Genomic DNA, 17,782 nt, shown 5'->3' with positions numbered 1-17,782 from the left:
ATCGCCACCTGTACTAAATCCCTCAAAGATTTGTCTTGTAATCCATCTAACTTCTGTAACTTTCTCTTAATATCACTGGCTGATTGGTCAATGAAAGCTATTGTCACTGTAGCTTTATGTTCATCAGACATTGGATCATAGGGTGTAAATTGCCGAAAAGCCTCCATCAGCCATTCTAAGAAGGCTGAGGGGGATTCAGCAGGACCCTGGATTGTCTCCCTTACCTTGGCCAAATTTGTGGGCCGTCTCGCGGCTCCTCTGAGCCCCGCCATTAGAGTCTGACGGTAGATTTTGAGGTGCTCCCTACCATTTGCTGTATTGAAATCCCAATCTGGTCTGGTCAGCGGGAAGGCTGCGTCTATTTCATTTTGCAAGGAGGTGGGCCTGCCATCCGTCCCGGGAACATTCTTTCTGGCTTCTAAGAGGATACGCTGTCTCTCCTCGGTTGTAAAGAGTACCTGCAAGAGCTGTTGACAATCATCCCAGGTGGGCCAATGAGAGAAAAGAAGGGAATCAATTAGGCCTATCAAGGCCTGGGGGTCCTCAGAAAAAGGAGGATTGTGAGTTCTCCAATTATAAAGATCTGCTGATGAGAAAGGCCAATACTGGAAAAGCTGGTTCCCTTGATCATCAGGGGGTCCATACACCCGCAGAGGCAAGACAGTAGAGTCAGGAGACACTACCTTCTTACTCCGAGTCCCAGCTGCCGGACCCTCTAGGCTTCCCTCCTCCAGGTGAAGTAAGGGGGCCGAGGGTTCCACCCAGGTTGTACTCCCTTGCTCCTTGGAGTTTCCCTGTCCTGTACCTGTTGTCTCACCTCTCCGTTCCCCTGAGGCAGAGCCTCCTTGTCTGGCAGCTGCTGTTACACCTCCCAGTTCCCCTGCTGAGGCAGAGCCTCCTTGTCCTGCAGCTACTTGGGGTACTGGTGGATAAGGGGGAGGAGGATCTAACAAGAGGTGGTCAGCGTCTGTGGTTAAAATCTTTTTTTCTCTCACGGAACGTGAGGCCTTCTTCTCCTCGTTTCCGTCTTTTAGAGCGAGTACCTCGGTCTTCAATGGGCCTGAAAGTGAAACAAATGGGCGGACCCACAAAGGGGGAGAGAGAATCAAGTTTTCCCAGACAGTTATGTAGGGGATCTGATCAGGATGTCCACTGGGACCCCTCTGGTAGACTCTTTCTTTTACCCGTCTGACCTTTTCTAAGAAGAAGAATCCTTCTGGTGGCCACCCGGTTTGGAAAGATGGCCATTCTGATGTACACAAGGTTTGCCATTTCTGCTTCTTCACTCTTACTGACAGACTATAAGCTCTAGCCTTAACTTCTGACCAGTGGTCAAGCGTCAAAGATAGTGGGGTAGCTAGTGTCTGTCCCATAATGGTTCGTCAGTCCAACAAATATCACAAACAACACAGACAGAATTAGACACGGATATACTGCCACGAGAGCACAACTGACACCACCCCAGGCGGCTGTGGTAAAAAAAAAAACCACCTTCACACAGAGAAGGGTCTTCCTAGACCCTATCTCTCACACAAGCGAACCCTGGGCGTCCCCAGGGAACTGTGGCTTGCAGTATGCTGATACGTCTATCGTACTGCTTCCACAACCTGACCCTCTCTCAGGGTCCGGACCCTCTTCCAGGGTCCTGCTCTCCATGGCTAACTCAGTTCCTGCTCCTGCCACAAGCATAAAAAACCAAGCTACACAGACCGCCCTTGCCAGGGCACACAGACACAGTACACAGAGACTTAGACAAAGATCACACACAAACGCTCGAGCGAAATAAACCTCCGACCCCTGTACCCCGTGGGGTCTGAAAGAGCGGATCTCGGTGGGACTTCCAAGAAATGTTGGACTCTAAGGATCCAAACCCAAACCCAAAGGGAAGCGCTCTTTCAGAGATACTCACGGAAGGGAGTCGCTGCAATCACATGAGATTTATTTGATGAATAGGTGGAATAACAGTAGCCGGTGCACCGGGGTCCCTCACCCTCAAGCGAGAAAGAGGAACCCCGAGTGACCAAAAAGGATGGTATATATACAAAGTTCACAAAGACAGTAAATTGCTTCTTAGACAATGAAAGAGATTTCAAACATCCCCTGGTTTCTATCTAGCCCTCAATTTACAACCAGGCTATCCTATTTTACATATGTATCTTGTTCCTGGGAGAATTCCTTTGAAGTGACTTCCGTTTACCCAGGTGTTTTATTGCCTCTATCTTGAGTCTTTTGTGCTTTTGAAATGTTTATTCAAGCCCTTGGAATGCACCCCAGGGGCAGCTAACACTTGAGTGTAAATTGAAACTCTGAACCTAAGAAACTTTCACGTTGAGACCTAAAATTTCATTTTTACAATTTATTCTTACAAAGACAGGTATAACTGGGCAGTGGTGGCACATGATTTTAATTCCAGCACTCGGGAGGCAGAGGCAGGGGGATGACGGTGAAGGGATAATAATCAATAATCATGTTAATCAATAATTAATACTAATCAATGGCCAATAATCAATACTTGTCAATAACCAAAGTGATCAATAATCATGATCATCAATAATCACCAGCCAGTGCTAATCAATAGCCAATGATAATAATTGATGGTGCACGCCTTTAATCCCAGCACCTGGGAGGCAGAGGCAGGTGGATTTCTGAGTTTAAGGCCAGCCTCGTCTACAGAATGAGTTCCATGAATGCCAGGGCTACGCAGAGATGGCGGCCGGCCCGAGACTACATTTCCCATAAGAACTCATGCCAAGAAGGTGATCCAGAGAACTAACTGCGCATGCACAGCAAACTCAACCCAAGATGGCGGTCGGCCTTCAAACTACATATCCCATGATTCCGCGAGGAAATGGCAAGATGGCGGCCGGCTGGAGACTACATTTCCCATGAAGGCTCTGGCCCGTCGCAAAAGCATGATGTTTGGAAATCCCCACTGGAGCTGATTGACTTCACCAAGGCCTGCACCGCGACACTGCCGCTGCCACCACTGCAGTTCGGGAGAAGCACCTCGGTCCTGGTGGCACTGGCGGGCTCCTTCTGACAATCCGATTGCCCGCTGCTGGGCTGCCGCAGACTGGGGAGCTTCCAGGTCCCCTGGTAGGCTGGTGGAAGCAGAGACCCCAGGCTGCTCGTGAGTGGGTGGCGGCGCCTGTGAATCTGAGACATGGGCAAGACCGGAGCTGCTTCCAGGTAGCTTGGCTGGTGGACCTATGGACACACCCCCAGACTTGTAGGAAGGACAACTGTATCATGTTGGGCATTGTTATTGAAAGACCCCCAGGAGGGGAGACCCTCACTCTAGTCTCCAATAACTGGCAAGACAGCAAGAGGCTTTTCTTCTGGAATCAGCCAGCTGAGGTCAAGACTCAGAGCAAGGAGTGTCAACCTGGAGGCCAGGGGGAGAAGGGTATTTAAAGGAAAAAAAACACAAACCAGAGGGGTGAGGGGAAACCAAAGAATGATATCATAAAAATAGTGGACAGTCCCAGCCCATCATTCAGTTGGTCATGTGGGAAACATCTTGAACATGTTTTTGTCAGGAATTGAATCTTGCTCAACCATCTACTTTGTGGTCAGCCAGATCCTGGAACAACCCAGCTGACCTGTATTTTTAGTTCTGCTTTCTTTGTGGTCAGCCAGTTCCTGGAACCTGGAGCTAGTGAACCAGCTGGCCTACATTCTTGGCTCAGCTCTAGGGGTCATAAAAACTTTTCATACCCTTTATAAATTTTTATATTTTTCAATTGTCACCTGGTCATCATTTTCATGTGAACATAAGGGTCACCAGTATGTGTGAAACTGACCATCAATGGGCTGTGATTACTATTCTGGGCTTTCATCTTAAGATCTAAAATAAAGTACTTAAGTACAGGCATGGAGGTACATGCCTTAAATCCCAGGAGATGAACGTCAAGCAGTTCTCTGATTCAAGTCTTCCTGGTACAGAACATGTTTTAGGTAAAGAAAAGCTTAGATACACGCAAAGTGTTACACATATATTACCCAGCATTCAGGAGACAGAGCCATGCAGATCTCTGAGTTCAAGGTTCATCTACTGAGTAAGATCCAGGACAGCTGAGCTTAGGCAGTGAAGTTGTTGAAAAATAGAGAGCTGGCGATGATGTAATAGATGGGGCCATGTTCCGGCCCCAGCAAGCAGAGGAATTCGGCAGCTTTGTCCATGTGTCTCTGGGAGGAAAGAATAGAAGGAATGACTGAGACAATTGATGCTGGTTGGCTGTAGTTAAAAAATTAGTGGGGATGAAGAAGAAACCAGCATCACTGAGGTGAAATCTTCTGGTGAGTGTTTTCTGAGAGGACAAAGAAGCTGTGTTCCAGAGATAGCCAAGGTTGTACGTTGTGCACCTGGAGTTGATCATGTTTGAGAATCACTCAGGTGGTATTGGTTTTTAGGCATAAATAAATATCATACAGAGCAGCTAAGGCTTGGCCCAGTGAAGGAAGTGTATGAGAGGAAAACAGTGAATCCTAATCACAGGGGAAGAACCCAGCATATTGAAGATGTCAGTCCCATGGGATGAGCAGAAAGAACAGCAGCAGCAGTAAAGTGAAGTCAAGCAGAACCTAGAGTGCTATAGATGGAAGAGCTGGAGAAGTGACCCAATCTCTTTTGAGGAGTGCAGATGATCCTGTGTGGATCCCAGATACTGGAACAAGAAGCTGTAATATTGAAGTTACCTTTGAAACCCTAATATTTTGAGATTCCAGAGCTGTGGGGTACCTGCTCAGGAAAACAGTTCCAGACAGTGCAGTAACAGATAGTGAGGTAGGTCTTTGGATCAAGTACCTTTTCGACTGCCATGCATGGCTTGTGCTTGAACAGGAGCATCTTTCAATAATCAGGACCTCAGGCACAAAGTTGAGTTTGTAAATTCCAATCAATTCTGTTTTACAGAGCTCACAAAGTCCACTTGAGCAAACATCCTATGACAACGACCCCTTGTCAACAGCCAGACAAGGTACAACTGCAGGGTTAAGCTACATATCGATAACTAATACACCTTACAGAGAAAAAGTTAGTCTACCCATCATGGTTGTCAGATGATTTTACCCCCTTGATTGGTTCCTGCAGATTATGCCAGTCATATAGTTTTTAAAATATTAAGTTGCTAGCCTGCATGTTAATGTCCCAATCTTGCTGTAACTGAAATAAATACCCAGCACCCCTAGACTTGGTCTCTCAGATTTGATCTCACGTGAGGCTGACTGGTGAGAATCCTTATTACAGAGCTCATAATAAAGACCTCCATGTGTTTGCATTACAATAGGCTCCTTGTTGGTCATTGGGGTCTCTGTGACATGGACATAACATCTTAATGCATTGATTGGAACCCCAAGACCCTCAGGACTCCCAACTAAAGGATTGAAAGGCTGGTTGTTAAGATGAACCATTGTTTCTATGTCAGTAGCTTGTCTGCCAGATTTGTGTGTGTGCCTTGGTTTTCAGGTTTTTCTTGAGTATATGTGGAGGGAGATGACTAAATTGAACGTGGAACCCTGCTACAGTGGATACGCTGGACAGTCATAGCCCCGAAGTGCTTTGAAGATGTTCCAGAGCCTGGTATAGTGGACGATGTTTCTCTGGTCTTAATTTCTGGGAAGGTTAGAGCAGACTTGGAACCCTGACAGGGCTCACAGTTGCCATCCTGTCTTCATTTTCTCCTTTGTCCAAGTGGAGGAATCTGCTGAGAAGCCTTTTTACCGCCCCCTTGTGGCTATCTATTTTGGGTATGGAACATTGTCATTCTCTCACTGAGGAAATGAGACAGATTCCACCCTAATCGATTTAGTTACTAGCCCCACACCTTGGGTTAAATCCTTCTTAACAACAGGACCTAGACCCAGTGACTAGTCCATGACAGAGAGCTCTTCGAGACAGTACCCAGGGCAAAATCAGGCTCTGCCTACCTTGTTTTACAGGGTAGAAAGACAAAGACTTCATTTCCTACCTCCTGAACTACCCTCTGCCCAGTTCGTATGTGACTTTATAGTTTTGAACTTGGAGCTGTCATGAGATGGAAGGTCATTCTTCATCGATTCTAACAAATTTAGCATATCTTCCTTGGGTCAGAGATCCTGTCCTTTGTGGTGGTCATTTCCGGGTCTGTGAGACAATCTGCTTTTCTGTCTACCTTCCAGCTGTTTTAGCCACATCTTTGGTAGCACTGGCCTGGGAACCGAGGGTTAAAGATGCCTCACCCCAGATCAGCACAGCCTCTAAGCTCCCCATTGCAGTGTATCCTTCCCTGCTCTGAGCCAGGTGCCCTCCCTATTTTGTCCTGGCTCAGCCACAACTCCAAGTTCCTCATGGGGTGGCAGGAGCTTCTGTATTAATATGGTTAGCTCATTGGTTTTGGGTTTTTACAAGTTCCTCATTTATTATTGTGTCTGTGTCATAGTTGTTTTCAGTTCTCAACATTTTAGAGCTACAGTCATCTGAAGGAACCTCAATTGAGGGTGTGACCTCATCAGAATGGCTGATTGCTATATCTGTGAGAGATAGTGTTGATGATTGATTAGGAAGATTCTTCCACTGAGGGTGGCAATATCCCTAAGCAAGTGGTCCTAGGCTGGATGAGAGAGCTAGCTGAGCTTGAGACAGTGACCAAGCAAGCGAGCAAGCCAGGAGACAGTGTTTATCCATGCTTTTTGCCTTCAGTTTCTAATCCAAACTCCCAAAATGATGGACTGATCTGTCAGAGGCATGTACAACAACCACTTATTACCTGAGATGCTTTTGCTTAGAGAATTCAATCACAGCAGCAGAGTAGCAACTTAGAACAACAACATGGTATCAAAGGATTATTTTACTGCTGGACAGAATCTATGTTGTAGATTGCATTCTTGTGGACACAAACAAATTTTGGGTAGAAAGGTTTTTGGATTGGTTGGTGTCTTTAACTCTCCACTGGGGGTCCCTCCTGACTGCAGATGTGGCCTCTTCAGCATTCATATCTCACTGCTATACATCTCAGCTAAGATCAACTCCATAGTCTCCTTGTCACCCTCCAATTCATGGTGTCTGGCACATCCTAAATATTCCCCAGGCAGCTGCAGATTTTGATTCATTTTCCCCCTCTGGCCCTCTCTTGTCTCTAGCCACACCTGTTGCTGGTTCTCCCCTATTCCCCTTTTTTATTTGCTCTCCCATCCAGTTCTCTCTCTTCCATCTGCTTCCTATGACTGTTTTATTTTCGATTCTGAGTGAGATTCAACTGTGCTCATTTGGGCCTTCCTTCTTGTATAGCTTCTTTGGGTCTTTGAAGTGTAGTGTGGGTTTCCTTTTTTTATGATTATTATTCACTTGTAAGTGAGTACATACATGCATGTGCTTTTAGGTCTGGCTTACCTCACTCAGGATAATATTTTCTAGTTGTATCCATTTGCCTTCAAAATTCATGATGTCCTTGTATTTAATAACTGAATAGTTTTTCCTTTTATAAATGAACCACATTTTCTATATCCATATTTTGGTTGAGTGACATCTGGGATTTTCCAGTTTTAAGCTGTTATAAATAAAATGGCTATGAACTTTGTGAAGTCCCTACTCTAGGTCCACCGCCTGCACAGAATCCGTTTATCCAATATCGTTTGTTTCTCCTTTGAGAAGGTGTGGGCCCCTGGGTATCTCCACACCGCAGTGCATCAAGTCTCTGCTGGGTTAAGTTCATCCTTTCCATTGAAGCCAGACATGGCATCCCAGTTCAGGGAGCATATTCCAAAGATAGACAGCAGCTTTAGGGACAGCCCCTGATACAGTTGTTGGAGAACCATCATGAAGACTGAGCTATACATCTGCTACATATGTTCCAGGGGCTTTAGTCTAGACTGTGTGTGTTATTTTGTGCATCATTCTGTGAGTGTGTCCAAGGGTCCAGGTTAGTTGAGTCTGTTGGTCTTCCTGTGGAGTTCCTATCCTCTTCAGTGCCATCAATCCTTCCCCCAACTCTCCCATAACAGTCCCCAAGGACCATTCAATGTTTGACTGTGATTCTCTGCATCTGTTTCAAGTCAGCTGCTGGGTGGAGCCTCTTAATGGACAATTATGCAAGGCTCCTATGTGGGAGCATAACAGACTATCCCTAATAATGTCATGGATTCAAGCTTGTTCATAAGGAGGGTCTCTATTTGGGCAAGTTTTCATTGGCCATTCCCTCACTCTCTGCTCCAGCTTTACCCCTGTATTTCTTTTTAGACAGGACATATTTTGTTCTGTGTGTCTACTGTGTTGTGGTTGAAACTGATCCTTCAGCTTTCTTCTCATGCTCCCATACATTTCCCATTTGGTCTCAGCCCCTAAATCATGTAAGATATAGTATAAACATTTGCTATTCAATATTAAGCTATTTTGCAAGCCTGGTGGTTTTATATTTTTAACTTTATATCTTTTGTTTATTGTTTTCAAGACAAAATTTCTCTGTGAAGCACTTCCTGTCCTGATTGTATGTATAGAAACTGCAGAAGCCACCCGACATGTTTTTGTAAAATAAGCACATGCTTCTGTGTACCTCTTCATCCACATCTTTATATATATATATTTCTCCGAATGGCATATGTTCATGATATCAATAATGCCTGAGGCTTCACACTCACTGGATTCCAGGTGTATGTCGTTCTGCCTTACCCTTGTGTTTGCTTTGAAATTTTTGAATAAATAAGAGTATTGTGTCTGTATGGATGGATATGAATATCATGTGTGCCTCATCTTTACTGTTGTCAGAAGATGTCCTCAGTCCTCTTGATCTTGAAGTAATGGGTAGTTGTTGATCCCCATGTAAATACTAGAAATTGACTACCATTATGTGGAAGACCAGCAAGAGCTTTCCACTCCTGAGCTCTCTTTCCTACCCTATGTTCCTTATTTCTGATCAACATATACATTACTAATATTTTCATCTGTCCATTTTTAATTGTTTAAACATGCATTCCCTTCTAGTAAAGTTTATTAATGTTGCTGTTTAAACTGGTTCACTTCATGTTTTTGCAAGATGGATACAGAACTGTAGTGAACATATAATTCTTTGTAGGAAGTTCAGTAAAGAACCGTGAGTTCTCTCTATCATTTTTGATTCCTTGGTTGATTTTTACAGGGGAATGAGGGTCTTAATATGTAACTTTTGCTGTCCTGCAACATATCGCATAGACCATGCCAGCATCCAGCTCAATGACATACACCTGCCTGTACCTCTGTGATTAAAGACATGAGCAAATACAGCTTGCCCATCATTTTTGTAGTTAGTAATTGTTCATACAACTTTTCAGATGTTTGCTCAGTACAGTTGATTTGTTTCCCCCTGTATATCCCTCTCAGTTGCCATTTGTGTTGCAAGGCTACATCCTATTCAAAGGGATCAGCAGCAACACAGGTAAAACTTATAATTCAATTTCCTTCTAAAAATGACAGAATGATTAGATTATAACTTCTGTTTCAGGAAATAAGTGGAGGAAGCACCAGAATTACATTAATACATTGTCTAGAAAGTATTCATTTATTTACAGTGATGTCACAATCATGCTTTGTGTTGTACACATGTGTGGGATATTTTAGGATGCAGTGACTTATGATGATGTGCATGTGAACTTCACTGCAGAAGAGTGGAATTTGCTGGATCCTTCCCAGAAGAATCTCTACAAAGATGTGATGCTGGAAACCTACCAGAACCTCACAGCTACAGGTAAGACTGTGAATTTTGTTTTGCTTTTTAAAATAATGGAACAAGTGATTCTTGGATATTGATGATCCTCTGTTATTTCACTTGAGAACAAGGAAGATTAAGATGAATAAATCAGGTTCAGTGCTGTCAAAATTCACAATAACTTGAATTTTACCTAATTTCCAATACTGTATCACTCATTTTCTGGTACTCTATTTTAGGTTACAGTTGGGAAGATCATCATATTGAAGAACAACATCAAAATTCTAGAAGATGTGAAAGGTAGTTTTCATGTGCAAGCTGATACAAATATGCCTGTGAGGAAATTTTAATGTGTTCTGGAAGCCCTAAAGAAAAGCAAGTGTGTAAAAAAAATCAGTCCTTTAAGTATAGCTGTGATTATATTATTCTCACACAGCCATGTTCCTCAATTTCAGTTGTCTGATTTATATTTGTAAGGCATTCCTCTAAGGAAGAAGACATGGAAACAATGCTTTAAGATATAGCTTTAATTGATTTGTAGCTCCATTAGAGCTTTGCTGTAAAACTACCAATCTGAATAGTCTCATAATATTTAGATGTTGCACATTGAATAGTGATAAATATATATCGAAAGCTATCCAATAAGCAAATAGTCCATGGTAAACTTGGTGATACTCATATTCCTGTAGTGACATTTCTAGGTTTATTGAGTGGTCAGTTAGTGAGAGTGAAGAAAGTCGTGGAGAAACCTTAATTCACATACCACATGTCTACAAAGAACAAAATGTCAAATGGTGTGAATTCAATTTGGAAACCTTTCACTGGTCCTTCTTTTAGTGGGTATATCAATTGTCAGAATGGATAAAACCTTGTGAGCATAGGGATGTTGAAAGAAGCAACATACCTCTTTCTATTCCAGACAAGTGAGAAGATATGTAGAATTCTGCCTTTGGTAGATTTTCTGAATATGATAGACATTTGCAATTAATTGGTTTTCTGATATTACTGGGGGGAAAGCCCAAGTCACACTGCAGAAATCTCTATGGGTACTAGAATTTTGGAAATTCTTCTGTTTGTCCTGGCTTACAGTGCTGCTGTGGTGTTTTTCACAATACAGGAAAAACTAAGAAAGCAATGAGTGTTTTCATACTCTGATATCTTCAGACATGTGAAATATATCATATAGAAATCTCATATAGAAAAAGGAGGCTATAAATGTGAGCCATGTAGTAAATGCTATTACCATCACAGGTATTTTCAAAGAGGTAAAACAACCCACACTGAGCAAGTACAACCATGAACATCGAAGGGATAAAACCTTACGATTTGAGTGTTCTTTATTATTCGTCCAGTTGCAAAATTTATTCATATTGATCAAAGGATTGATCGGGGTAATGAATGTGGTAAAGCTTTCACATGTTCCCATTATTGTTGCAGGCATGAAAGAAGTCATACTGGAGAGAAACCTTATGAATGTAATCAATGTGGTAAAGCCTTTTCACATTGCAGTCAACTCCAATATCATAAAAGGATACATACTGGAGAGAAACCCTATGAATGTAATCAATGTGGTAAAGCCTTTTCATATCACAGTAGTCTCCAAAGACATAAAAGAACACATACTGGAGAGAAACCTTATGAATGTACTCAATGTGGTAAAGCCTTTTCATGTCACAGTAATCTCCAAATACATAATAGGACACATACTGGAGAGAAACCTTATGAATGTAATCAATGTGGTAAAGCCTTTTCACATCACAGTACTCTCCAAATCCATAAAAGGACACATACTGGAGAGAAACCCTATGAATGTAATCAATGTGGTAAAACCTTTTCACATCACAGTACTCTCCAAATCCATAAAAGGACACATACTGGAGAGAAACCCTATGAATGTAATCAATGTGGTAAAGCCTTTGCAAGATCCAGTTATCTCCAATATCATAAAAGAACACATACTGGAGAGAAACCTCATGAATGTAATCAACATGGTAAAGCCTTTCCATAAAGTTTTTTCCTCCTAAAACATACAAGAACCCATATTGGAGAAAAACTATGAATGTAATCAATGTGTTAAAGCCTTTGCATGTCCCACTAGTCTGGAAAACATTGATGATCCCATACTGGAAAGACACTTCATGAATGTAATCAACGTGGTAAAGACTTTTCAGAACCTTAGAATCTCCATTATTATAAAAGAACATGTACAGGAGAGAAACCTTATCAATGTAATCAATGTGGTAAAACATTTGCAAGTTACAGTCATCTGCAGTGAGATAAGAGATGACATACCAGAGAGAAACCTGCTTGAATATCAATGTGGTAAAGCCTTTGCATGTCATCATTCTTTACACATACACAAATGAAACCACACTGGAGAGAACCCTTATTAATGTAATCACTATGGTAAAACCTTGGCAATTCACTTTTATCTGCGACTACATAATAGCACACATTCAAGAGAGTCAGTTAATGTAATCAAGGTGTTAAGCCCTTGCACAACACAGTCATCACCCAATACATGAAAGAACACATACTATAGAGAAACTAAATGTCATGAGTGAGGTGAAGCCTTTCCAGGACACAGTCATCTCTGAATACACAAAAGAAAACATGGAGGAGAGAAACCTTATGAATGTAGTCAATGTGATAAAGCCTTTGCATGTCACTGTACTCTCCAAACACTTAAAGGAACACATGCTTTAGAGAAACCTTAACAAATGTAATGAATGTGGTAAAGCCTGTGCATATCTCTGTAAAGTTTGAAATGATTGTTGATGCTTGTCACATTTTGTTTCTCATAATAAATGAACTCAAGAAACTCAATGTCAGTGTTTTGGGTAAGATCATACAAATTATTTGCATTCACAGATTACTTTTGATATTATGAAGGTACTCAAAGACTACTGTGATACACAAAGGCTTTAATAGATTGATTACTTACTAAAGAGTTTAGTCTTCTATAAAGATACCGGAAAGTATAGTAGAAATAAACTCTGGTGATTTAAATATGTTTGACTCTAAGAAGCAGCAATATTAAGAGATGTGCCTGTGGGAGTAGATGTTACCTTTTTGAAGGAATTGAATTCCTAGGGTGGTGATCTTTGGAGCTCAGGCCAGTACAAAACAGACCCTCCTACCACTTGGCTGGAAGACAGTTTCTTCCTGGATACCTTCACATGAGGATGCAGAACTCTCAGCTCCTTCTCCAACACATGGCTGCCAGCATGCTGATATTCTTCCTGGTTTGATGGCAATGCATTAAACATTTGAAAGTGTAAGCCAGGCCCAATTAAATATTTGCCTTTAACACAGTTGCCTTGGTTACAATGTCTCTCCTTAGCAATGGAAATTCTATCTAAGACAGAAGTTGGTACCCCAGACATAAGCATTGCTATGATAGGCCTGACCATGGTTTGTTTTGTTTTGTTTTGTTTTGTTTTATGGAGCAATGTGGATATTTAGACTTTGGATTTGTATATGCATTAAGTGGAACTTACTGGGCCATCCTAGTAGGAATATGAAACACATATGTACTGAGGGTGATTTGAACTTTGTGTATAGTTTTTATGATGTTTTGCTGAAGAATGTTGCTGCCTTTTGCCCTTGTCTGTAGAGTGTCCTTGAAGGTAAGGTAAAGAGGTTGATGTTCATTGCATTGACAAAGGAAGTCTCAGTGAATCTAGCAAAGCCTTTGACCTATGTTTAGTCTCATGATGATTTGAGCAAGCATAGTAATCTCAGAAAGAAAAAAAAATAAAATGTTAGGACAAAAGAGAAAATCTAACCAGGAAGTGGAATGAAGCTAAATTCTGTGATCAATGACATTAAATGGAATTAAAGGAATGGTGACATTAGGGCAAGATTCCATCCACCTAAACTTATGGATGTGAAGTTGGACAAAGGAGAATTTTATCGTGTTAGGCATTATTATTACCTAGTTGTTGTTTTCATGTGGACACAAGAGTTACCAGTATGTGTGAAATTGACAATTGATGGATTGTGATTACTATTCTGGGTTATCATTTTAAGATATAAAATAAAATACTTAGGTACAGGCATGGAGGTACTCGCCTTAAATCCCAGATAAACGTTTGTCAAGCAGGTCTCTGATTCAAGTCTTCCTGGTACAGAACATGTTTTAAGTAAGGAAAAGTTTAGGTATGGGCAAAGTGTTACACACATATTACCCAGCATTCAGAAGACAGAACCATGCAGATCTGAGTTCAAGGTTAATCTACAGAGCAAGTTCAAAGACAGCCAGCTTAGGCAGTGAAGTTGTTGAAAAATAGAAAGCTGGTGATGAAGTAATAGAAGGGGCCATGTTCCAGCCCCAGCAGGCAGAGGAACTCAGGAACTTTGTCCATGTGGCTCTGCTTTTAGAGGAAAGAATAGAAGGGACTACTGAGACAATTGATGCTGGTTGGTTGTAGTTAGAAAATTAGTGGTGATGAAGAAGAAACCAGCACCACTGAGGTGAAATCTTCTGGTAAATGTTTTCTAAGAGGAGAAAGAAGTTGTATTCCAGAGGTAGCCAAGGTTGTACCTTGTGGTGCAGCTTGATTCAGTCCTGTGTAAGACTCACCAAGGTGGCACTGGTTTTAAGGCATGGATGTTTCATGCAGTGCAGCTGAGGCTTGGCACCATGAAGGGAGCATGAGAGGAATGCAGTCAAGACTGTTTTCACAGAAGAACCCGATATATTGAAGATGACAGTCCCATGGGGTGAGCAGAAAGAACAGCAGCAGCAGTTGAGTGGAGTCAAGCAGAACCTAATGTACTATAGAGGGAAGAGCTGGAGATGAGACCCAGCTTCTTTTGATGAGGGCAGAAGATCATCTGTGGATCCTAGATACTGGAACAAGAAGCTGTAATTTTGAAGTTACTTTGGAGACCCCAAGAGTTTTAGGATCCAGAGCTGTGGGATACCTTCTCAGGAAAACTACTTTCAGGAAATATAATCAGCTAAAGAGAAAGAATTGTGCTGTAGTGAGCAGGGCAGGAAGGAGTTGGAGACCTGAAGAACACTTTGACATTAGACATGGAGATGCAGAGTTTTGAGATTTCCTTGCTGGCGTTTGGTCTTATTTTGGCCCAGTATTTCCTCACAATGGTGATTAGGAATGGTGACCTATATCCTGTGAATTTGGATGAATATTATGTGCTATTTTTTTGAAAGTATAGGGGATCATAGTTACATGATTGGAATGAGTCTCAGAAGAGACTTTGAACATTGGACTGTTAACATTTATGAGACTTCTATAGATGATGGAACTTTTAATTTGAACCTCATATATTTTGTATTATGCTATTTTTAAGTATGGTCTACAGGCAGTGGAATGTGGTAGTATAAATATGCTTGGCTCAGGGAGTGGAAGGAAGTTATTATGAGATGTGGCCTTGGAGGAACTGCATCACTGAAGGCTTTGAAGGTCCACACGGTGCAGAATGGGCACTCCTACTGTCTCCCTGGCAGACAGTCTATTCCTGGCTGCTTTTGGGTCAAGAAGCAGAACTCTCAGCTTCTTCACCAGCATCATGTTTTCTTTCATGCCTGCCATGCTTCCTGCTATGATGAAAACAGACTAAATCTCTGAAACCGTAAGTCAGTCCCAATTAAACTGTTGCTTTTATAGGAGTTGCCTTGTTCATGATTTCTCTTCATAGCAATAAAAAGATGAAGACAGAAACCCTGTGAGTGTATTTAATACGGTCAAGCCTTTGCACAATTCTCTAGTCTTTATTATTATAAAAGAATATGTGGTAGAGTCTAAGCATGCCCCCCTGTGACTCAGGACACACCTCCTGAGTCTTAAACACGCCTCCAGAGTCCTAAACAAGCTCCCTGTATCTCAGGACATGCCCCCTGAGTCTTAAGCATGGCCCCTGTGACTCAGGACATGCTCTGTCAGTCTTAAACCCACCCTCTGTGACTCAGGACACACCCACAGAGTCCTAATGGACATGTTTAGTATAATGAAGCCTTTGCACACCTCTGCAGTCTTCATCATTATGAAACCATTCATACTGGATAGTGGTTACATACTGTGCTAAAACCTTTACATCATGGGGTCCACTGAGATCCAACACTACTCAAACACAGGACAAGGCAAATGATAAGAATTCATTGTAATCAAGTCACTACTGATAAATCAGGGCCACAAAATTACACTCAGAAGCTTAGCTGCAATACCCCCAGCCTCAGCCCCACCCTGAATCAGAAAGTTATATAGCTTCCAAAAGTCAAAACCACAAAGTCCTGTGCCAAGTTATAGCTACATTTTTCTCCCAATTATGTTTGGTTTTTTTTTGTTTTGTTTTGTTTTGTTTTGTTGTTTTACTCCATGTCAAATGATACAGAATGTAGGTTATATGGTCTACACTATCACAGCCATTTGTTCTTTTGTGGTTAGGAACATGCATTATATTTTGAGGAATAAAACATAAATAACAGAAATTATGGTTAGGAACAGTTGCTATGTTTTAGGGAACAAAACATGAGTGATGAAAGCTGGTCAGATATTGTTAAGTACACAGGTTCCCCTAAAAGTTAGTTTGAATTTATGATTAAATGGAGGTTGGTAACAAAAAGGCAGTCCTTAGGGCAAGTTTCTTTTGCCTCTTCCCAACATTTAGATATTATAGACATATTTGAATACATAGCAGAACACATATTAAAGACATATCTTACAAATGTAATCAATGAGATAAAACCTTTTCACAACACAGTCATCTATGAACATAGAAAAATACATCCTGGAGAGAAATGCTATGAATAAGCAATGTGGTAAAGCCTTTGCATGTGGCAGTCATCCTAGAAACCATGAGATAAAGCCATAATGCAAGAAACCCCATAAACGTGGTCAATGTGTTAAAGTCTTGTACTTTCTGATATCTTTATAGAAGACTAAACTCTTTAGTAAATAATCAATCTATCAAAGGCTTTGCATATTACAGTAGTCTTTGAGGACCCTCAAGAATACCAAAAGTAATCTGTGACAACAAATAATTTGTATGATCCTACCCAACACACATTGAGTTACTTGAGGTTATTTATTATGTAGAAAAAAATGTGACAAGCATCAACAATTGTTTCAAACTTTATGATGTCTCTCTATTTTGTTTGCACTTGCAAACTCATTTGTACATATGAAGGCCACTGTTTTTTCTTTGTATTTTTTAGTTAATTGTGTATCCAACAACTGATGAAAGTGCTTATCAGCTCTAGGAATTGCATTTGGGTGGTTTTGGTGCACTTATGCATACTATCATATCATCTGAAAATAAAGATAATTTTACTTCCTCCTTTCTAGTCTATATTACCTTCATCTTCTTCAGTTTTACTGCTCTTGCTAAACTTTTAGATAGTATAGTAAATAGATGTGGAGAGAATGAACCACCTTGTCTTGTTTGTGAGATAGTGGGATTAATATGAAGGTCTTTCCATTTAATTTAATGTTGGCAATAGGTTTGCAGTAAAGTGACATTATTATGTTTAGGTATGTCCCTTGTATCCTTAATCACTCCAAGAACTTTATCATAAAGTGGGATTAAATATTGTCATAGAATTATTCATCATCTAATGAGATGACCACTTGTTTTATTTTCTTACACATTAAGCACATTATATTAAACCATTCCTGGATCTCTTTAATGAAGCCTACCTCATTGATCATGGAGGATAATTTTTTGAAGTGTTTTCTATTTTATTTAATTTATTTTATTAAATATTTTTGCATCTGTGGTTTTAAGGGAAAATGGTCTGTAATTCTTTTTTGTAGCAGAGTCTTTATATTGATTGGATATTTGTGTAACCATGAGTTCACAAAATAAAATCAGCTAAGGTTTCTTCTTTTTCTATATTGTTGAATACTTTGAGGAGTATTTTCATGAACTCCTCTTTGGAAGTCTGGTAGGATTCTACCCTAAAACTCTGTCAGGGGCATCTCTGTCTATACACTAAAGGCCTGGAATCAGTCATAGGCCTGAAGACAGCGGTAGGCCTAACATGCCTGCTTGCTAGCACAAAGTCTTGGGTCTCTGTGGAAAAACACTAGAACAGATGGCTAGAAGCTATTGTAAACAAACAGATAGTTGCCAGGCTCTAGTCATAGACCTTGTAGATA

At 41.1% G+C, this 17,782-nt stretch overlaps 1 protein-coding gene and 1 long non-coding RNA gene across 2 annotated transcripts in view; both read left to right on the top strand.

The window, feature by feature from the left end:
* The window catches only part of LOC143439983 (uncharacterized), a 60,912-nt gene extending 43,951 nt beyond the window's left edge, over window positions 1-16,961 (top strand). The window contains exon 4 of the mRNA XM_076926534.1: window positions 11,094-16,961. Within this exon, the coding sequence (XP_076782649.1) occupies window positions 11,094-11,664 (571 nt within the window). The 3' untranslated portion in view covers window positions 11,665-16,961. The remainder of the gene's footprint in view (window positions 1-11,093) is intronic.
* Window positions 2,929-8,420, top strand: LOC143439985 (uncharacterized). Its single transcript, XR_013107929.1, has 3 exons — window positions 2,929-3,189; window positions 4,916-4,979; window positions 5,468-8,420. It is a non-coding gene; the product is annotated as an uncharacterized LOC143439985 (long non-coding RNA).
* Window positions 16,962-17,782: the final 821 nt, after the last annotated feature.

The sequence above is a fragment of the Arvicanthis niloticus genome, chromosome 28, assembly GCF_011762505.2.
Source record: "Arvicanthis niloticus isolate mArvNil1 chromosome 28, mArvNil1.pat.X, whole genome shotgun sequence".
NCBI lineage: Eukaryota > Metazoa > Chordata > Mammalia > Rodentia > Muridae > Arvicanthis > Arvicanthis niloticus.
This window is presented reverse-complemented; position numbering and strand designations above follow the sequence as displayed.